Genomic DNA, 23,764 nt, shown 5'->3' with positions numbered 1-23,764 from the left:
AGCCAGAATTAGTGTTGCCCTTTAGGGCAGTCCCCCTGGAAGGCTGTGCGCTGACTCCAACAATGTCGCCATAGAAAGCTCTTCTTTGGAATTGCCTTCACAGCCTTTTCAAAAGAATTTCCTCCAGAGTGGCAAATCTTTGTCCTTTGACCATGAATCGGAGTCTAAGCAAGAGTCAAATGTCATTTGGCAAGGAGCGAAGTAGGGGATTCAGGTGGGGAACGAGGATGCTGACATTTTTGATCAGAAGCACAGCACGACCCTGAAGTAAGGAGATCCATTTTCTATGCGATTCATAGGCTTTTCCAAACTACTTTGAAAGGATGGAGAGGATTTGGTGAATGATTACCTGTAGTCATGAGGCAGGAGGGACGGCTGGGGAGATAATATTCAGGGAAATTGACCTACTTGTCCTCACTCCCCTAATAGTCAAGCCTTTCTCCGTCTCTAAACTGCTCCCTCTCGGCTCCTTCTCCTCCAACCTGGACTGTTTTTAGAGCTGCAGCACTCCTTTGTATCCTAGTCTTTTCTCTCTCCCAACCTCATCTAACAGTAGCGTATAGTAGATATAGTGTATAGTAGCAAATGAGGGCGTGAAAAATCTCACTATGTCAGTGGTCCAGGGGAGGCAGCTCTGTGCTGAGTTTTGGAGCATGAAGGAAAACCGGGACATGCTCCCAACGAGCGGTGCTCCTGCCTTGCCAGGTCTGACTTGTGTGAGTTTACTACCTTGAAAAGCACGCTTCAAGGTCTCTCATCGGCTTTTTACACTTCTTACATTTTTATTTATGTCAAACTGATACATGCTTATAGTAAAAAAAAGAAAGAATCAAATCATTCTAAAAAGCTTATTCCGACAACAGCAGTTTCCAGCCACATCTCTCCCCACCTCCCAGACCCGTTCTCAAGAAACAGCCTTTCAGTCCTTCTAGCTGTTTCTGCAGACCTTTAAATAGCATGTACGTACTGCTATTTCTGGATTTCTCATTTTTAGATACTGCTACTACTTCCTGTTACGATGCTTGAGAATTTAGCATAATATTGATTCCCATTACTGCTGTTCTTTCTGGATGCTCTTAGGATCGTCTCTTTATTCCTGGTGTTCTGGAAGTTCATGATGGGGCTTGTGGTGTGTGTGTGTGTGTGTGTGTGTGTCTGTGTGTGTGTCTGTATGTAGATTCATTGTGCTTAACAGTTTATGGGCCCTTCCGGTCTGGAGACTCTGTCCTTTGGCTCTGATAAATTTTCCATTAATTTTTAAATAATTTCCTTTCCTTCATTTTTATTTTCCTCTTGTGAGAACTCCTATCATTAACATTTTGGCTCTCTTGAATTTGGATCTTTCTCTCCCCAATTTTTCTTTGTCATTATGATGTCCTTACTAAGGGGTTTCCTCAACTTTACATTCCACCCCTTCTTCTGCATCTGTTTACTACTATCATGTTTTTTATTCCAAGGGCACTCTTTTGGTTCCTATTTTTAGTCTTCTGTTCTTTTTTCGTGGGTGTAATATATCCTCTTATCTCACATCGTTCCCTCTGCTACCTGAATTACCTTTGTTGCTTGATACCTTTTTTTTTTTCCTTTTGCCGTTTTGACTTCTGTCCTTAATGTTGGAAGCTTTTGGGGGTGGGTCTTGTTGATTAGTGGGTTTCGCTGCATGAGTCATCTCCTAGCCCACATTTTCATTAGGTAATCCCCAGAAGCCACAATTTGGGGCCATTCAGAGTATTGAGAGGAGAATCCTATCTCCTCCTGTGGGGCTAGGAAGGAGGGTGGGATACGGGAAAGGAAGAGAATTTAAGTATGGCCACTGGTGTTCTGGAAACAGAAAAGGAGAAGGAAGGGGGCTGAGAGACCCAAGTTCAGTGTAGTGTGTAATGTTCTTCTCTACCCTCCATTATGCTTCCTCTCCCCAAGACTAGAGCTGCTTTTGTTGAATTTCTCTGGAGAACAAGCCTCACTCCCCTGTAGGGAAGAGTACAGTGTACAAGGAGATACTTGAGGGTTCAGCTGCTCTTGCTTTATTTAGGCTTTCAAGTAGTCCTTGTTTTCCGGCCCCCACCGTATCCCTGCCTTTATTGGCACCTGGAGTCTGTAATCGCTGAGCCTCTCAGAAGTTTTGTGGGCCACACTGGCTAATCTCTAAGTAGCCCCTGCCTCTGCCATGGACATTTCGAGTTCAGCTTCCCTTCCTCAGCTCTGCCGAGCCAGTTACCAATCCTTAGTCTGATTTCCATCTTGCAAACGATTTTGAAATCTCTTGTCCACTGTTGCCTTGTTTTCCAGCTATCTTTGCCATTGGGGGTTATCACCTATTTTTATTTCTTTGTTGTCATTTTGGTGAGATTTTGGTGGGAAAGGGAGATAAATATTTGTGAGTGACCCATCGTGATTTACTGCAAATCTATCCACTTCCCAAGAGCAAAGAATTCTTCCAAGAAGCATTGGCTAATTTTATCCCTTTTAATTGAAAGATTCTTTGTTCTTTTCTCCCTTGCTCCTTTTGGGGGGATTCCCATATCCATTGAAATCCTCCAAGACAGAACTGAAAAGAGAAACTTGGAGTATTTTACCACATTAGCTCAACTCTTCCCTGAGGCCTGGCTTTGGGACTTTGGAAAGATTAAATCTTTCAAACATTTTTCCTCAAAAAGATTTTATACATCATTTCTAAGCTGTGTACGCTTTCATTTACAGCTTTTGATCCTTCCCGAATATCATTTGATTCAGGAATATCCTTCCCAAATATCTTTTGAGATGGGTAAATGGTTAGATGTGTTGAGTCTGACGTATCATGAGTTGGGCAGGAAAGAGTGCTGGGGGCCCAGGGTTAACGGGTGAGCATGAGTAAATATAAGACGGATTGGTAAGGGGGTCTGATAATAGGACTTCCAGTGGTGACTTCCAGAAGTTTTCCTGTATCATCCAGGGCAAATGCAGACTTAGGCATGGGGGCTCGGTTAGGTAAGAGGAACTGCAGGAAGGCCTTTCTGAGGCCTTTGAATTGAGACTTTGGAATTGAGACTTTCCAGACAAAGAAACCAGAAGGTGCAAATGCCTTGCATTGCTGGGAACGATCTTGGTATGCTCAGAGAGCAAGAAGAAAGCTGGTGTACCTGGAACATTGTGAACAGGAGAGAGTTTTCAGAGGAGGTCAGAGAGGTCAGCAGGGACCAGATTATGTGCGGTTTTATAAACCCTGGTAAGGAGTTCAGCTTGCGTTCTAAGTGGATTGGAAAGCCATTGCACAGTCGTAAACAAGGAAGTAATTGATCAGATCTGTGTTTTAGAAAGATCATTCTGGTGGAGGATGGTTTGCAGCAAGGTAAGAGTAGAAGCAGCAAGACCAAGATACAAAAGCTATTCCTGTAATCCAGGTGAGAGATGATGGTGGCTTGGAATTAGTGAATAGTAGAAAAGATGGAGAGAAAGAGACTTGTGATGTGCTATGGTGGTAGAACCTACAGGACTAGTTAGTGGACTGTGTATGAGGGGTGGTGTAATTCTAAATCTGTTTGGTAGTCTTTTGACTGGTTCCCAAATTACTGGGATATTATACTTCTGAAACCTCTAGGATTCAGTACGTGCCTCCTGTCATCAATGTGATGGGAATTTACAAACAATTAAATTCTGTATTGTAGGAACAGATGAAGAAACTTTGTTCATTGGTGATCTCATTCAGTCTTCCAGTCTGGTGGCTTTAAATATCATCTGTATGCTAATGACTCCCACATTTCTATCTCTAACTCAAACATCTTCCCTGAACTACAGACTCATCAAAATGTAACACATCCGAAACCAAACTCCCCATCTTTTCTCCCAACCTGTAGCTCCTGCAGTCCTTCCCATCTCAGTTCGGGCAACTCTGTTTTTCCAGTTGCTCAAGCAAAACCCTGGGAGTCGTCCTGAATCCATTCCTATTCATTCTCCCCCTCGCCTCCCCTATACACTATATACAATCCTTCAGGAGTCCTACACTCAAAATATATTCAGGCTTCACCACTCCTCACTGCCCTCCCTCCACTGCCACCACTGTCACCTTAGCCACCATTATCTCTTGTCCGGATTACTGCAGAAGACCGCTAACTGCCCTTGCCACTTTGGCCTTGCCCCTACATTGTAGTTGCAATATATCAGCTAGAGTGATCTTCAGAAAATATAACTTAGATCTGGTAACTGTTCTGTACAATATACTCCAATGGCTCTTAGTTGTCCTTAGTATGAAAGTCAAAGGCCCTCCATGATCTCATTCTGTGACCTCAGCTCCTATTCAGAGTATTAGGGAATACTTTTCTTCGAGGCACCATGCTAAAGGAGTTTCTTACAAAATATCTTTAATTGATTGAGTTTTAGTTCTTCTCCCCAAACACATGCAAATAAAAGACATAATGGTCCTGCATTTTGGCTACAAATATTTCCATAAACAGAACATGTCCTTTCAAGGAGTTCAAATGATGAGTGAGCCAAAATTCAAAGGATAAACAGTGGTAGGGGGCAGCATATTGGAGTTGTATCCCAGAATCCTTGGCCAAAGAAAATGTACACAAAAGAATGACTGAATTCCCTTTCCCCTCTTCTGATCACTCTGTTTATTCTACTTTGTTTAGCTTAATGAGTCTATGTAACTTCATCTTGTAACATTTAACTTATTGCTGCTAATTGTTATTAGTTTATAAATATGAGCTATTATTTTCTTAATGCTTTGATAAAAAAAGAGAAAAGCCTTTTGACTGATTATGAATAGGTTTTTTTTCCTGCTTCTGTTATCACTGAGTTTTCTTATAATTAATTATCCTCTGTTCATCCTTGCAGTAGTAACTTTGTGCACCTCACTTGCTGGTTGGAGGGGCGTGTTGAGTTAGAGGTCCTGAGAGAAGGGCAGGAGCCTGGAGCAGGGTGCTTGTAACAGTGCCTTAGTGACCACCTTTGTCTTTTTCTTCAAAAGATCGTGTTACATAACCAGTATGTATTTAGCCTTAGAAATTGGCAGAGGTGGTCAAATTCAGAATAGAAAAATAGCATTGAGGTATTACAGTAAGAAGTATTTTGTTTGTGTTTAGGTCATTTTAGCAATTGTCTTGAAATTTTGGGGTCTTAATTGCCAAAACTCTATTATGGTTAAGGATAAATTTATGTCAATTTCCATAATTAGGAAATAGCAGTCAAACAGATTAGTTATTTTTGACCTATAGTTTTATGGTGCAGGGTAATCATTTGTTGTTGTTGTTTTTTTTCAAAATGAAAATGGGCTTAATATTTTCTGATTATGAATTTAAAACAATTCAGATGATACAGAAAAGTCTAAAGAAAAAGCAAAAATTATAATCTCTCTTGCTACAGATAGCTGTTCTTAATAATTCCGTGTATTGTTGCTAGACTTTTTAAATGTTGTTTTGTACAAATATAAACCTAAAGTGAGACCATAACTCTACATTCTATTTTATAACCTCCTTTCCACTCAACAATATATTATTAACACATCTCCATGACAACATATATGGATCTACATAACCCCTTTTAATGGCTACATGATAAATGATTAAAGTGCCTTTTATTTTTCCTAAAAACATATTAGTAGACAAAATGAATCTAGGCTTGCTTTAAAGATTTAAAAGGCATACAATTTAAGAAAAATGAAGACGTTTTAAAAATTTTACTGACATAGTATCAACCTATGAAACTAAGAAGAACTTCAATACTGTTAACAAAATATAACAATGGTCTTAGCTGCTGAATAAATTAATTTGTTTCTATGGCAACTGCAACAAGTATTTGTTGAACACCTACTATGTGCCGGCATTGATCTAGGTCCTGGGAATACTTTGGTGAATTAGATGTGTGAGGTCTCTGCTCTCAAAGAATTTACATTCTGGAGGGTTAGAAACAGAAAACAAGGTAATAAGAAATAAGAAAAATATCTGTATTGAAGCACATCTAGTAGTATGTTTTCATGGTGGATTTAAGCTGACAGTTTGGTCCTGAAATCTGCAGATTGAGTCAAATCATATATTATAATTATATTTCTAGGTTTGAAGACAGTGAAAAACAAATAAATTACGAGTCATTTTTCTGTGCCCTGAACTGGAGAGTGAATCCGATGCCCGAATTGGAAGCAGTATGGTGCATTAAAGAGGTAAAAGTAACACCTGTTTTAAAAACCAGCTGTGGCTACCTCCCTTGCGTTTTTAATATCCTTTATCTTAAAATTATTTTTCAATGTAAAATAGTAACATCAGTGCTTTTGGAAAGAGCACTATGTATTTCTGGGTATTTGTGTTAAAGTCTAATTCACTTTCCATACTGAGTGAACATCTGCTGTATAAGAGCGTGATTTTTCTTATGCAGCTGAATGTTTTTTAACCCAAGTCGTATCCAATTATATGGAAAATAGGATAATAGGTTACGGTTATAAATAGATACAAACACTGTTATCAAGGGATTCTGGTAATATCATCATAGGCTACAAGAGCAAGTCTCAAATAGTGCATATGTCAAGAATCCCCAGTGTATTTGCGGCTGTGCATGCAGGTTTGCCTTGGGTGAAACAGTATAGTATGGACATGTATATTTCATAGTGGGGCCAAATTTAAAATAAAAATTCAGTAGAAAAATGCTTGGTTAGGGAAAACAGAGTTCATGTGATCGGATGATGCTCTCAACGTTGTGAAATTGTCTGAATTCTCTAAGATCTCTTTGGACCAATTGTCTTTAAGGAGTGGGTGGGTGGGTGGTGGTTTGTTTATATTTTAACATGCTCCAGAAATTGATTTTCTTGGGAAAGTCCCTTGATAAAGCAAATGTCATGTGGTTGATACTCCCAGAAAGGAGGCATTTATTCCTCCCGGTCTCTGATGACCAGCTCATTCTGGCCTGAACTGGTCTAGTGCCCTTGGGGAGTTCCCTCAGGCATGCAGCTACTCTGGAGTGTCAGGCAGCCTTAGAACTTCCAGATGATTGGGAGACACTGGTGGCCTTTGGAGTCAAACAGAGCTGGGGTTGAATTCTGGCTCTGCCACTTATGTAGCTGAGTGACTTTGGGGCAGTTACTTAACTCATTCATTTATAAATTTAATTCTCAGACAAATCATGTTTAAGTATCCACTCTTAGCAGTTTCTATGCTCTGCGCTGGGGTCTAGAGACAGTCATTATTGCTACCTTAAGGAGGGTTGGGGGGCACAGGAAGTCTTAGGGGAGGTGATGCTTGAAATTTCAGTGATGAATGGTAAGAGCTAGGTAGGAAAAGTGGCATGGTATGCCCAGAGGCATTCCCAACAGAGGCTCTAGGGCATGGGACGACATGGCTCTTGTGCAGAACCGGAAAGAATTGGTGTGGCTGGGATGGAGGCACAGAGGGAGGAGTGGAGATGAATGAAGCTGGAGACACCTGCACGGGTGAGGTCTGAGTATCGTCCTACAAAGTCTGCAGACTGTGGACAAATTTCAAGGAAGAGAGTGACATGATCAGGTATGCCCTTTAAAGGGAGCTTGCTCTGGTTGGGTGGTGGGTAGATTGGAGAGAGGACAAGGAGACAAGTAGACCCCATAGGAGGCTCTTGACGACCCTTCGTCACCATAACAACAGCAAACACTTTAAAGCATTTACTATGTGTCAAGCACTGTTCTAAGACCTCAAAATCTATTCTCTCATTTAATCCTCAGAGCAACTTTCTGAGGGTAGATACTTTTATCATTCCCATTTTAGAGATGAGGAAGTTAGAGGAACAGCCAGGGTATGGTAGAGTTAGAATTTTAACTCAGGTCTGTTTTACCGCAAAGCATGAAAAAGGAAAAAATCATTTAAATACAATCGTCATTGAAGATATTGGATTTAATTAACTAAAGTCCAAGATACTATCACAAAAACAAATAAATACTGTCATTTGGTAACCTTTTAATTCTTATCCATGCAAATATGTAATTTTTACATGTAAAAAGAACAATGATAGATGGAGTTTATATTCCACCTTTTCATTTAATGTTACAGTATTCTGTGTTGGATATCATCCATTTGTCCCATTGGGACTTTTCTCCAACCCCGTCTACCCTGCTCTGAATCCTAGACAGCTGATCTTTGTGGGCTTCATCAATGGGACCCTTAGCCCTCTGGCCTCCAGTTGGGGGAGCCAATGGGACGAACCAGCAGGAGAGTGGAGGGTGGGACGAGACAGAAGTCATCTCCCTCCCTGACAGTCACAAGAGATTGACTGCCTCCTCCTGCCCAGGGCCACAGTACCTGTCTGGAGGGTCTCTCCACATAGCTGTCTACTCCGGGCTCTGGCAGCCACCCTCACGTGCCCCTTCAGCCCCAGGTGGTGGCAGTGGCTCCCTGTTGCTACAGTCCCTGAGGGTCTGGAGGATCCCTTGTTGCTTTTCCTAAACACTTGCCACAACTTTGTAAATAGTCTCTTTATTAAACTCTTCTCAATTTACACAGTTTGCATATGTCCGCTATTTCTTCTGGGATCCTGAAAGATACACATACTTATTTTGGCTAGTTAGCAACAGCCTTTGTTGTGTTTTTTTCCTTACTTCCTCCTTCTCTCCTTTTCCATTCCACCCAATCCACCACCCAAATGTTTACCTATGTGTTGGGGGTTTCATCATTTCATGCACAAAAATATAATCATACCACAGGCATTTATCTGCAGTGTGTTTTTCTTAATAGTACACCATGGAACATTTCTCTAGTTTAATATGTGTAGACCTAAGCCATTCTTTAGTACTGTAGTATGAATATGGAATCATTTATTCATCCATTTCTCTATTGATAGGCATTCAAGTTATTTTTACATTTTTGCCTTTGAAAACATGTGGTATCTTGTTACTTGAATTTTTATCTTCCTGATGACTATTGAGCTTGAATGAAATTTAATTACCTTTTGGTACTACAACCTACAGTAAGAAAGACGTTTTTCCCTAGCAACCCAGCATGCACATATACAATGGCCCAAACGTCTCATGAAACAATACTATTCTAACTGCATGTGATGATGTATGATATTTTTTCTTTCCTTTCTCTTTTCTTTTCTCTCCTCCCGCCTTCTTTCTTTCTTTTGAATATAGTTCATTACCCATTAAATTGACTTAAGGACCTACAAAAGAATCACCACCCATATTGGAAGAGGAGTCAGTGCGTGGAAAGGCCAGAGATCCACTTTCCCTTTAGCCACCCCTCCCCCATTTCATCTCTTACCTACTCTGTCAACTGGGGCAGTTACTGAGCCATGGACCTCAGGTTCTTTAGAGAGATAGTGTGGAGCACAAGGTCTGGAATCACATGAAGCTGAACTCAAATCCTTAGCTCTATGATTGACTCACTGGGTGACTGTGTAAGTTATTCAACCTTTCACATTGCCCCATCTCAAAAATGGAGATAAAAGTAGCGCTTCTGTCAGGTTGCTTGTAAGGATTGAATTGATACACGTGAGACACTTATCACAGTACCTGTCCCATAGTAACGGCTTAAATGTTAGCTATTACTGTTGTTCTAAAATGGAGATGCCTTACGTCCTCAAGTCAGTGGGCTGGGCCTTGAGGAGTCAACTTCCAAGACTAAGATCAGTGATTCTGTCGTTAAACGTAAGAGTCAGAACAGCTACAGAACAGCAATGTAGCATCAGATAGGGCCTGTGCTTTAGCAGTAAGTCAGCTCTTTCAACTGTTACTCATTTATGGTGAGAAGAACTTTAGTCTTAGGGTCTCTTGTCAATTCTGATGACCAAGCCTAGAAGCAGTTCAGTCTGTGGGAGACATTTGGATGGGGCCGTTCTTTTTCAGCCAGTTTTTTTTAAATAAAGGAAGAACATAGTTATAAAATGGTACCTGATCAATTTAACCAATAATGAGAACTTAACTAAATTCCAGAGTCTGAAGCACTCTGGTACTCCTGAGCTTGCTATCGTTCCATTAAAGAGTATATAAGATAGCTTGGGAATGGTATCAGTGAGTCTGTAATCTATGTGAAAATATTTAGTGTGAATGGGTTGAGCGTAATATTGCATAGTTCAGAGAGTAGAATGAGTAATGAAAAGTATAGTATCTCCTGAACCATGTAAGTGTACTTAAATGTTAATATCTAATAATGCCCTGAGACACTCTGGGTCAGAGCCTGTCACAGGTTGGGTTCTCCAGGAAGCAGATGGAGTTTAATGTGCAGTATATTTATTTGGGAGTGTCCTTGGGATCAATACCTGTGGAAGGGAGGGGAGGGACATAGGAGTGGGCAGAGGGAGAAGTTGAGCTTCGATGCAGGTCCAAAGACAGCCTTGGCTGGTCCGAAGGGAACTCTGGAGCTAGAATGGCCTTTCAGAGCTGTCCTGAGTTCGGCCAAAATGGCCTGGACTTTATCCCTGTGGGTTGGTTTAGAAAGGGGTATGACCTGGGGTAACGTGGCTCTTTGCAGCCAAGACAGCTCTGTAGCTGAGGTAATCCCTGAAGGGGTCTCCCATCAACTGGGCCACCAAGTCCTTCCTCAAGGGGATTCTGGATAGTATATCATGTCTTGGCAACCAACCACTCTTGATTATTCTTGGTCTGAACTGGAGGCCTGGCCTGTGGCACAGCCTTCTCCACACACCTGCTCCTCTATTACTGTCTGAGCTTTCACCCGTGGCAGGGAACTGACAAGAAACCGGTTATGCCAGAAGAGGCCGTGATTATGGCAGAAGAGGAAGTGGTAGAGGAGTTGGACCAGATGCGTAGGTCTGTGGGGCCCAGTTGGGCAAAGAAAACCTCTCACTTCGAGCTTTGGGGATTGCCAACACTTAGGGAGTCTGCTGTAGCCCAAAAATCATATGTGGGACTTCAGAACAAGATCCACCAGGTTGTGAAAGTGACCCAGCCTTGAATGTGATGTGACAGATTAAAGTTCTGTTGAGAACAAGGAATGGCAGGCTGAGCTCCTGCGTGGAAGTATGGCCCACGTGGAGGCCAGCAGAGGGGCGGCTGCGTGCGTGCTTCCTCCAGTGTATGAGCTGGACAGGCTGTCTCTGGCTGAAGTTCCAGAAGTTACCAGCCTCCACTCGGAACCTGGGTGTCCTTACTCTTGGGCTGAATGTTGTCCTCAACAGGCTCTCTTCCCTGAACTAGGGATCTTACTGAAAAATGAAAAGAGACTGCTTAGCTGATGAAAGCTGAGCAGGTCTCAGTACTAGATTCAACACCAATTCTGTTTGCATCAGCATTAATGGATAGGATGGATGGTAGGGGTGGAGATTTGGGACAGCTTCCCTAGCTTGATTAACTACAGTGAATGGAAGCAGGAATGGACAAAAAAAAAAAAAAAAAGAGGAACAGGACCATGGGCTTTAGCCAACCACAGGCTGAGTAGGAGGGTGGTCTGGTACACAGTACTTGGGATTGGAAGGGCAGCGCCTCAGGGAGTTCTAGCAGGGGGTCTCTCCAAAACAGGGAGCACAGTGGTGGGGATCCTGAAGTTAGCGCTATTCAGCAACCAGAGGGGGCCAGCCAGCAGGCTTGAACCACGCCTTCAGCCGCGCCCAGGGGACAGAGCAGGCTGGGTCCCTATACCAGTGAGGTTCTAGCAGGAGACACACGGCCCACTCAGAGGAGTCGGGATATGGATTTAAGGCAGGGACTATTGACAGAGGAGAGGGTAGGGTTAAGGGAACCAATCAGGGCGGTGGAGTGCCCAGGGCCTAGCTAGAGTGGGAAGCCTTTACCATCCCTAGGTCTGGAGAAGCAGGGAGGGACTGGTATTACTGGAGCCCAGTGGAGGAGCCGGAGCAGTGGCAGCAGGGAGAGGAGCGTAGCCACTGCCAAAGCGTGGTTGGGCAGGGAGGGGGCAGGCAGAGGGGAAGTGGAATCAATACCCTGAACCCTCGCTGCTTCCCATTGGCTGGACCCGTTCAGAAGCCAGAGAGCCAAGGAGGCTCGAGAAGTGATGCAGTCCACAGAGGTCAGCCTCCCAGGGCAGAGAGCTTGGTGAGAAGGGCAAAAAATGGATCTTGAGGGGCAAATGGAGGATGAGCCAGTACAGTCTGTTACCAGAGTAAAGACTTGGGCTCCAGTGAGCAAGCCTCACAGCCAGCTTTTAAGACTAACAGCTCCTGAAGCTGGGTCTGCTGGATGTTAGGACTGGTCCCTCTGACTCCGATGGGGCTCCACCTACATGTGATTGTTACATGGCATCAGCTAGTAGGCCTGCGGATCAACAACAAAGAAGCAGAATTCACAGAGAGGACTGTGGTTGTAGCGAGTCCAGCTTTGATTTGGTGAGAGGTTTCCCTATGTGGATGGGTGGGAGCTGACTGTCACCCACCAGGATTGTTGACTGTGGCCTGTAGCCTGGATTCTCAGGAGCTCCCTTGGCCGGGCCTCTGCCTGGCCTCCACAGCAGCCCATGGTGAGCCACTGGGGCTGTAAGTTAATTCTCACTCCATTATGTGACTATCTGTGGTCTCAGCATGTTGCCCTGGTGCTGTCACGGCCTAGAGACCCCAATTCCATTCTATTGTGCTTGCTCACAGATGGTAGCTGTAAAACTGGCAAAAGAGGTCCCGCTGTTTAGAGCCTGCCTGGTTAATCTCAGAAGTCACGTTTTAAAAACTAACACTAAATCGGTTCTCATATAAACTTTATAACTTGCACTGTGTGACTGGCATCTTATCCTTTGACGTTTCTGAGAAAAATTGAATGTGGCTTCATTTTACGAGCACTAGAACTGCAGAAGCGTTAACAATTGGCTCTAAAGTTTCCTCTTGTCACAACAGGATGACATATAGCCTTGGCACTGGGGAGTAGGGGACAGTGGGGTACACCTTGGGATATATCTTTGGGCACCCCACTTGTCGAGGATCTCCTTTTGGTATTTAGAGGGTGGAATACCCTGTGACATTTTATTGTCCCAACCATTTTGTGAGAATAAGTATCATTCCCAATTTATAGATAGGAAGCTGAGACTCAAAGGCATTCCTAAAGGTCAGGATTATATAGTTAGGGGCTAGTGCCAACTCTTTAAGTAAGCAAAGTTATGTCTAATATTTCAAGTTGAGTTTAACAGTTGAAATAAAAGATTATTAATCATTCTCGTAAGACTTAAAAAAATAACTGGTAAACACATACTGATTACGTAACACAAAGCAGTGACCTAGTAGGAAACTTCCAGAATCTACTGTGATTTAAAGGTTTGGATGATGTCTACTTGAATTGTATGAATAAGCCTATCACTAAAGCTAAAAATTATCCATGTCTCCTTGAAAACTTTACTTGCCCCGTAATGCAATTTCAAGGAAAGGTTTCTTGTTTAAAAGTTACAACTGTGTTTTAGCTGCAGTCACACAGATGACAATTCTACTGAAGCTCTGTCTAGAGCAAAGAGAAGCAATTGTGAAATATTGGCATTACAGTAAAGACAGAAATGGATAGGCATATAAGCAAATCTCCTGGTTTTGAGCTTTTCCTTATGTCATCAGAATGCTCTTGATTATCTCAACAAGTATCTGTAAAATTTCTTCCCCAAATTAATTTCATTTTGATTTTACTGAAATTTAATTGTTTTTATGATTTCTGTCAACTTAATTTGATTATTTCCAAGGTCATGTCAACCTAGTAGAAGGAAGAAAATCCAAGAAAACCACAATTTCAATTCCATACACAGTACTGGATTTTTCTACAAATTCATGGATAAAAACATCCTTTTTTTGATTGAGCAGAGGGGGAGTAACAGAGTGAAATCACTAACATGACTCTATCAGCCTTACATTTGGGACGAATAAAAATAACCTTGTTTCAGTGAAGCGTGGAATTTAATTGGCTCCCGATCTTTTCCCCGCATGCATCTGGTGGCCAGTACTACAGTAGAAAATTTTAAACTAGAAGGAGACATAATCCAATTAAATTTCCTTTTAAAAATGTCAAAGCAAATAAATCCAGGGCCTATGAGCTCACACACAGCTTTGCTGTTCTCACTGGGCAGCTGCTGTTTACTGGGTTTCCATCCAGTGCCATCTTTGCTTCCCATTTCAAGGATATGTGGTTTTACAGATCGGCAGCTACATTTTTTTTCACCATTGATGAATAAGTAATTTATTGCCAACTTCTCTGACATCTTAAGTAGCTCTAGTGACAGCCAGATTGAAAACTGTCATGGGGCCCTCTTGCAGACAATGATTTCCAGCCATTTTAGAGTCATGATTTTGCATTATTGCTGAATTTCACTCTGCATTTCATAGTTCTTCCTTCTTCCAGAAAATGCTACGTGGCACATACTGTTTATGCTCCAGATTAAACTGAATTTTGTTTTGAGATTTGGGTACTGTCTCTGGAATTACCTGGAAGTCACATTGGAGACTCTGGATCCATCCACAGTTTGTCAAGAAGTTGCTTTGTTCCGAGCCATACTGTGACTTTCATAGACATTTTATTAATTTTGAAAAATGCAAAATGGCATAGTATCTTTGACTTCCTCTGGAAGCTGACTCGGAGACAAGGATTTGAGTATAAATAGTTTTTTGGACGAAGTGAAGGGAGTAACTAGCAAGGGAGCAAGGAAGTGAGAAATGGAAGAGAAGGAGTTAATACAGGGCATATTATCAAACCAGTAAAAATGTGAATGACTGGAGCGTAATGCCTCTGGGAAACACAGGGATCCAGTGGCTGATAGGTACCTCAGCGTTATCCCATCCATCAACTCCTGTCATTGTTTGAGAGCTGCTCCCGAAGTGGGGGAAAATAATGAATTCCCAAGCACTTGTGGCATGTCACAGGGACAGCCAAATCAGGCCTCAGAGGCCAAAGGGAAGCTCTCAGGAGAAGGAATGCAGGTGCTGATGGCTGGAACTTAGGTTGGTGTGCGCCAAAGTGGAAAGGGTGAGAGGATCAGGAGAGGTGCTGGCAGAACCTGATACACACAGATATTTAAGGTGCTGATCATGCACCTTTAGGCGGGGTGTTTTACAGAAATACAAGCAGGCTCGTCCTCGTCTAGAACAGGAGGGACTGACTGCTGTGGATGAGCTCACCTGTTATAAAATCACCATGCAGTTATTTCCGCTTAAAATTTATGTGCACTGCTGGGAAACAATATGATCTGGAGTTTCCTTCGAATTTTGTAGTGTGGGATGAATAAAAGGTCAGTGAGGACAAAGAATATTTTAACTCACTGCCCAGTCATAAATATTATGTAACGTTTGGAGCATTTGCAGATTTATTAGAACAATTAGGCAGTGGTAGTGAGGGGATTTCTCATGTTAGCAAAGACCTCTTTATTTTACAGAGATTGGTCATGTGATTCCTTTAGGTGGACCCAATTACAGGCAAAATTATGAGGAAGATACTTTTTCCCTCTACTTTATCGATGCCCCATCCCCCTGAGTTTCTTAACTCTTGTCTCCTGCTTCCTCCTTCCTTTAGATCCCAGTTTGATTCCTGTTAGTTCATTTAAACGAGTACCTGTGAAAATCTCCCTAAAACTGGGAGCTAGCTACAATTCTGGTACCAATTCCAGTGTGTATTTTTCCCCCGTACCAAGCAATTCTCAACAGCAGCTGAGTGTCCTGCAAGTCAACTCAGTTCTGGCACTATCTACCTGGAGATAACCTCAGATCCCACAGGTTACGGGCTCAGTTCCACAAGACTACCTCCCCTCCTTCAGATGCCATTCACAAGTCCAGATTGTCGCCTGTGCTTCTGACCAACTGGCTGTGGATTGGAGGTTCCCATGACCTCCTCCTTGGGAGGAGCGGCTCACAGAACTCAGAGAAACATTTTACTTACTAGATCACTGGTTTATGATAAAAGGCTACAACTCAGGAACAGCCCGATAGAATTGATGCATAGGGCAAGGTGTGGGGAAAGGGCACAGAGCTTCCATGCCCTCCCTGGGCTCACCACTCTCCCCACATCTCCACGTGTTTGCCAACTCAGAAGCTCTCCGAACCCCGTCATTTTTGGTGTTCACAGGGCCTTCTTTATATAGACACGATTGATTAAATCATTGGCCGTTGGTGAATAAACTCAAATTCCCGCCCCTCTCCCCTCCCGGAGGTGTGGGGATGGGGAGTGGAGGCTGGGGACTGAAAGTTCCAACCCTCTAATCACGTGGTTGGCTCCACTGGCAACCAGCCCCCATCCTGGTGCCTTTCAATAATGTTTCATTAACGTAACAAAAGAGACCTTATCGCTCTCATCACTTAGGAAATTCTAAGAGTTTTAAGAACTCTGTGCCAGAAATGGGGACAAAAACCAAATGTATATTTCTTATTATAAATCACCATATCATATTGCCAATGTACAGACCTTGGGTTCCTCAAGCACTGCAAATATGCCTGTGGCATTTATCAGTTATTTAGGCAGAAAAAGTCACTCCCACCTAGAACCTGGAGAAAAGTGACAAAGGGAAATAAATTTGAGGGAAGTGGTATTGATTTTAGAGAGAGAGCATAGGGGGGCTGGAGCACTCAGGAAGGTATTGTGTGAGCCATGGGATTTAAAGTGATCAGGATTAAAAGAAATGCATTATTGTTACTTTTTTGGGGGGGGGGATAATTTCCCCCCCCCCCAGCCCTTCTATGTTCTTTTGGCTGGTTGAATAATTAAAATGAGATTAAGACAGATTAACAGGAGAAAAAAACAAAATTTAGTACGTATGTATAGGGAATCCATGTAAACATGGGAGATTCCAAAGACAGTCAGGCAAAATGAGGTTTATCTGTCATTCTTGACTAAGGGGCTAAGGAGAAGGGGCTAGGGGTCTGGGACTGCAAAGGGAAGGAAAGCAATTCACAGGAAGATGAAAAGAGCAAATGTTTGGTAAATAAATGTTTGCAGGGCCATGCAGAAACAATGGGACACAGTGAGGAATTTTAACAAACAGACTTTGCTAGCTTCCTCCCTGTCTACCTCACATGTAGTTATCTACGGTGATAGCTCCATTCTTGGTACCGGCCCTGTATCTAAATTCTTTTAGGCAGTTAAGGGGGAGGTAAGAGTGCCTCCTGAGTCTTTTGTTTCTTAAAAATAATCAACTCTATATGACAGTCTCTAGGTACAGATGAACTGGTTTGCAAAGCAGAAATAGAGACACTGGTATGGAGAGCAAACGTATGGACACCCAAGGGGGAAAGGGGGGGGGGTGGGATGAATTGGGAGACGGGGATTGACATATTTACACTAATATGTATAAAATAGATAACTAATGAGAACCTGCTGTATAGCACAGGGAACTCCACTTCGCTGTACAGTAGAAACTAACACAACATTGTAAAACAACTATACCCCAATAAAAAAAAATAATCAACTTAAAATAATCTTCATGCCAGAGAGACACATTTTGGGGTGGCAGATTTTGCTCCCCTACGTTATTTTTTCATCTTAAATTATCCTTAATTTCAAATCTCGGGGTATTTACTTGAGTTTCATTTACCCAAGTTTGGCTTGTTGCTAATAAATTTAATTCTCATCTCCAAATTCTTGAGTTATCATTATTCCAGTATAAGTTCTTCTATTTCTTTTTCTTTTGTTGTTAGGATTTAAATCATGATTCCTTGCTCAAAAAACAAACAAACAAAAAACCAAACAAACCAAAACTTTTGCTGCCTAATAAGGTATGAGGAAGGATCTTCTAGTGTTGACCTGTTTCATGAGAGAATCCTTTCCCCAAATAATTTCACTGTAATGTTATGAGCTGCATAATGTATTTCTTTTTGTATTGAAAACTTGTGTTTAAAAAAACCTATCAGGGAATAGTGATTCTGAATGTATATATTTGTTCTATATTCTTCTATAACATGGTAAAATTTAAAAATAAAGTCAGCCCTCCATATGCATGGGTTCTGCATTCACAGATTCAACCAACCATGGATCAACAGTATTTGGAAAAAAAATTCCAGGGAGTTCCAAAAAGCAAAACTTGAATTTGCCACACACCAACTATTTACATAGTACTTATATTGTATTTGCAACTATTTACATAGCATTTACATTGTATTAGGTATTATAAGTAATCTAGAGATGATTTAAAGTATACAGGAGGATGTGCATAGGTTATATGCAAATACTACACCGTTTTATGTGAGGGACTTGAGCATCCTCAGATTTTCGTATCCGCAGGGGGTCTTAGAACCAATAAAGATACTGAGGGACTACTGTACCACTTAAGAGTGAAAATTGCTTTAGGTTTTATAATGAAAATTTTGAGGACATGTTGAATAGTCGAATTGAATGACTATTGATCTCAGACTTCATTGACTAAAAAGAGATATGTAGCAGTCCTCCGGCTCCGCGGAGGGCGGGGCGGTGCGGCGCCTGGCGCTCCGGCCAGCGGCTGGCACGTGGGGCGCGCGGGGGCTCTAGCTCGGGTCGGAAAACGGGGGCCGAGTGCTCTTAAGAGGCGGGGATGGAGTTGTACGTTGCATTTGAACTCTGTGGAGGGCGGTCTTGGCTCACTTGTAAAGCTTTAGTGTCTTCTAAGCTGGAGGAGCTTATTTAATGAAAAGTGCCATAGGCCGAAAAACCAAACATGAGGGTAGCAGGTGCTGCAAAGTTGGTGGTAGCTGTGGCAGTATTTTTGCTGACATTATGTTATTTCTCAAGTATTTGAAATAAAAATGAATGCAAGTTTAGGAAATCTATTTGCAAGGTCAGCATTGGACGCAGTTGCACGTTCTACAAAACCTCCCAGATATAAATGTGGGATCTCAAAAGCTTGCCCTGAGAAGCATTTTGCTTTTAAAATGGCAAGTGGAGCAGCCAATGTGGTGGGACCCAAAATCTGCCTGGAGGACAAGGTTTTAATGAGTGGTGTTAAGAATAATGTTGCAAGAGGGATCAGTGTTGCCTTGGTAAATGGAAAAACAGGAGATCTAATAGACACCAGATATTTTGACATGTGGGGAGGAAATGTGGCCCCATTTATTGAGTTTCTGCAGACCATACAAGATGAAACAATAGTCTTAATGGGAACATATGATGATGGAGCAACCAAACTTAATGATGAGGCCCGGCAGCTCATTGCTGAATTGGGGAGTACATCTATTACTCATCTTGGTTTTAGAGACAACTAGGTCTTCCGTGGTGGATAAGTCATTAAGACAAAAAGCCCTTTTGAATAGCACATAAAGAACAATAAAGACACAAACAAATATGAAGGATGGCCCGAAGTTGTAGAAATGGAAGGATGCATCCCCCAGAAGCCAGACCGATGTGGAGAAAATTGAAGGGAGCGCACTTTCACTTGCTAATGGGAAAGCCCTAACCGAGAAACTACATGTAAATATTTTAAGAGCATGCAGCCATCTCGGTGTGTGCATGACCATTATCTCTTTTGATATCAGGATTATTTATTGCTAATGTAAATAGACATCTTTGTAAATAGTCATCATAATGAGCAAATCACTGAACCATTTCTAAGCACATCTCCCTAATGGTACAATGTTCAGACTGCGATGATAATGGCATCTTTTAATTCTAAAAGCGTTACCCAAAGGATAACTGAACAGATTTGAAAAATATATTGATATATATAGTAGTCACTGTGAAAATCTATCATGGAATAACGTGGATTTTAGGGAGGAGACTGTTTTATATATATATATATATATATTATATATGGCCTTTTGATGATAGTATCTTTTAAATTAAAAAGATATTGGGCTAAAAAAAGATATATATGTGTGTGTGTACATGTATATATACATATACACACACATGAAATACACACACATTTTGTATATGCACACACACAGACGCACAACGATTTACTGCTTTTGGGCATAGGAAGCATATTTCACTAAGTTCCATGTAGCATGAATTGCACAGAACACGCCCTAGGAGTTGGTTTAGCCATCATCCATCTGAATGGTCATTTCCTTCTTTACACAGCTGGTTGGCAGTTTGGGCTCAACCTCCAGCATCCAACAGGAGGCATTCTTGAAAGAGAAGTGTAGTGTTACTTCAAGAATCACTTAACTTTTCTTGTTGAAAGCGGTAGGACCAAATGTAGCCATGTCGGATGAGAGCCAGCTGCTTCTGAATAGGCCCACTCCTTTCCTGGGTTTTGGAGGGTAGCCCAGCAGATAAGCAGAGCTCTGGAGCCCTAATACTGGGGTTGCGGTCCAGCCTACTCCACTTACCGGCAGTTTGACTTTGGACAAGCTACTTAACCCTTCCCTTGACTCAGTTTCCTTTCCTGTGGATGGGTATCATAATAATACCTACCTCTTAGGGTTTTCTGCTGTTGACCTAAAAATAAATAGACTGCCAGATATTTCTCCAGCAAAGATGGATTTATTTGGGATCAGCAGAGAACTGCATTTTGGGGTCTGCAACCATGGTAAGCCATGTGCAAGTTCCTTCATGGCAAAGGAAGGAGAACACTTTTATAGAGAGGAAAAGGAAGTTGGGAGAGCGATAATAAAGAGTCCATGGCTTTTCATTGGCTGAGTCCTTACCAGGAAAGAAGAGGAGTCTTTTTCTTCCTGTTGTGCTCTGCTATCATTGCAGGGCATGAAAGCTTCCCCTTCTGGTCTCCTGGCTCTATTTAATTGAAGTTTCTGTTTATTAATTTTTTAAACTGCAGTAATTAAATAGCTCAATACTTGTAAAATGCTTAAAAGAATACCTGTCGTATAGTAAATATCCAATAAATTTAGTATTATTATCATCATCATCATCATCACTACTAGGTAATTATGATGCCTGTAATCCTGAAAAAGTCTGCTATTAGTTCATCATCATCATAAATCGTCTCTTAAACTAAGGCTTTATGCTTTAGTTACAGATGCCAGTTCTTGGTGCTCTTCTGATTCTGCATTAGTGTTATTAATTACCATAGTTTTACATATCACCCATATTTAAGTGACTTCCACATCTTTGCACAGTTCTGGACTCTAGGTCTGTGCTATACAGAACCCTATTTCCAGGTGTTTACCAGAATCTTTACTTTGATGTACTATGGGTACCTCAAATAAAAATGCCCAAAATTGAACTTAGTTTCTCCCTCTGATCCTTATTTTCCCAGTTAAAAATCTTTAAAACTCTTCTTCTTCTTGCTTTCCTTATTTTGCTTATAATGTTGCCCTGGGTTGAACATTATCCCGCACGAATTAATGTCTACCCAGAACCTCAGAATGTGAACTTATTTGGAAATAGGGTCTTTGCAGATATAATTAAAACATCTACTAAAAGTTAAAATGAGGTCATACTGGATTAGAGTGGCCCCTAAATCCAGTAATTGGTGTTATTATAAGAAGGCCATGTGAAGCCAGACACACACACACACACACACACACAGAACAAGATATAGGCAGAGATTGGGGTGATGTATCTACAAGCCAAGGAACTCAAAGGATAGCCATCAACCACCAGAAGCTAGGAGAGGAGCATGGGACAGTCTCCCTTAGAGCCTCCAGAAAGAACCAGCCCTGCCAACACCTGGATTTTGGACATCTGGCCTCCTGCACGGTGACAGAATAAATTTTGTTGCTTTAAGCCTCTCAGTTTGTGGTAATTTGTTATGGCAGCCCTAGGAAACTAATACAGACATCGTCAGCTGTGACTAAATTTAGAAGTCTTAGAACCATCCTTATCTGTATTAGTTTATAAGGTCACCAGTCATATTGAGTTAAGGGGTCTACCCTACTCCAGTATGACTGCATCTTAGCTAATTATATCTGCAATGACCTTATTTCCAAATAAGGTCACATTCTGAGATATCAGGGGGTTAGGACTTCAACATATCTTTTTTGAGGGGACACAGTTCAACCCATAACATGACCCCCTTCTTTTATCACCACTTCACATCAGTCACCTTCCAGGTATTGTATGTTCTACTGCAGCAAAACCTTTCAGATGTAGCCCTTGTTCATCCCAGGCTCAGCTGCCCTGGTTATGGCACAGTCATCTCTCCCCAGGATTATTGCAGTAACCTCCAGAGTGATTTTCCACCTTCATTTCATTCTTCATACATCCAATGAGTTATCTAATAAACTTCCAATCCGATTTCACTGAGACCCACCAGTGCCTTTCCCTAGCCACAGCGTAAAGTATAAACTAGCACAGAAGCCCTCAAGTTCGGCCCCACCTTTTCCTTCCAGCTGCCTCTCTTGCCCCTTTTTACCGTGTACCCCAAACCCGCTGGGCTAGTCACCCTTTCTTGAAAATAGATTTTTAGGTCTCCAGGCCTTTGCTTATGCTGTTCGCTGTGCCTAGAGCACCTTTCATCACTTTAACCCCCTGCTGAACTGCTCCTCATCCCATAAAGCCCAAGTGAAATATCACTGACTCAGGCTGCTTCCACAATTCCATCACATAGAATTATTGAGCCCTTTCCTGTGTTTCTGTGACATCTTGTGACTCTGGATACTAATTTGGCACTAGGAAAGATTTAACACCTCTTATATGCAACAATTAACCTTGACAGTAGAAATAAAAGCAGCCGTAGTTATGGACTCACCCCCCCCACCATTGATATTAATATTAATTCACCATCGCAGCATAAGTAAAAAGTGTGTATGTGTATGTGTGTATAGATTTATATATACAAGATTTTTGAAATCTCCTTGATGTTACTTATATAATTACATTTTGTTGCAACCCACCTTATCAAAATAATTCTTAAACCTCTTTAGAGTGAAGGTATTTATTTTTCTGAAATTAGCAAATATATACACACATATATGTATCATATATACTATATATATATATAAAGCATATGTGTATATGTATTTATACACACGTATGTAAAGTAGCTTATCCCCAAGAACATACCTGGAATGATCTAGTGCTCATTTCATTGTTAGATTGAAGAAACAGTAACCAAGCAACCAGTATAATACGCTAGCAGTCTGGATTTTAAAAATTGAGTTCTTAATAAAGTATAGGAGGAGCTATCACTGCAGTAATGCTGCATAACAACCCCCCCAAATTTCAGTAGTTCACAACAGCAGATGTTTATTTTTCTTGTCCATGGGCCCGTAGATCTGCTGGGCTTGGCTCCAGCTGGGCTTTCTCCACCTGTGTCATTCTGGGACCAGCAGCATCTTGGGCCATGTTCTTCTCATGGTGATGGCAGAGGCACAGAGGGCCAAGCCAAATCATGCCAGCACATTAGGGCCTCTGGCTGTGGTATATCTGCTAAGATTACATAGGCCAAAGCCAGCCATGTGGTCAAATTCATGTCAAAGGGGCAGGCAAAAGGACTCCATAGGAGGTTCTGCAAATTCACATGGCAGAGAGCACAGTGTATAATTCTAATACAGGGAAGGACGAAGGATTGAGGGCAAGAATCCAATCTACCACAGGGTCCTTATGATCTGAAAGTCGATGGTAGAAATATCTGCTTTGGAAATAAACTGCTTAGCCAAGAGCTTGACAGGGAACAATTTGATGTTGCATTTACAAAGCTGCACTTTGAAATGTAGTTCTAATTATATCCATCTTTGGGTTTTTTTCCCGGAGATGTGAAGATGAGTGGCTTGGGATGCCATCACCTATTCCTGTGAAACGCATTTACTATTTAAACCTTTTAAAGGATGTGTTTGGCTTGGAGGATGAGTAACCATGCAGTTTGGGTTAACTCCCTTTGATTTCCTGATTTCCTGCTCTAATTTTGCCAAGTTTATTTCAGTAGATATGATTCCATTAAAAACAAAAAAAACAAGGTTCATATTGAATTAAAATCCATATTCCAAAATTAATCTCCTTTTGTCATTTCAGTTTTTCAGAACATCATATTATATTGCTGATGTACCAGTACTATTAAAAATGCCATTTAAAGAAACGTTGAGCATTCTTATTATACAT

The 23,764-nt window shown here is 41.6% G+C and overlaps 1 protein-coding gene and 1 pseudogene across 1 annotated transcript in view; both read left to right on the top strand.

Annotated features, from left to right (window-relative positions):
• EFHC2 (EF-hand domain containing 2) overlaps positions 1–23,519 on the top strand; it is a 178,059-nt gene extending 154,540 nt beyond the window's left edge. The window contains 3 exon segments of the mRNA XM_036839265.1: positions 6,031–6,118; positions 19,883–19,902; positions 23,420–23,519. Coding sequence (XP_036695160.1) covers positions 6,031–6,118; positions 19,883–19,902; positions 23,420–23,519 — 208 coding nt within the window.
• On the top strand, positions 18,483–19,431 carry LOC118888730 (annotated as a pseudogene).
• Positions 23,520–23,764: the final 245 nt, after the last annotated feature.

This window comes from Balaenoptera musculus, chromosome X (genome assembly GCF_009873245.2).
Source record: "Balaenoptera musculus isolate JJ_BM4_2016_0621 chromosome X, mBalMus1.pri.v3, whole genome shotgun sequence".
NCBI lineage: Eukaryota > Metazoa > Chordata > Mammalia > Artiodactyla > Balaenopteridae > Balaenoptera > Balaenoptera musculus.
This window is presented reverse-complemented; position numbering and strand designations above follow the sequence as displayed.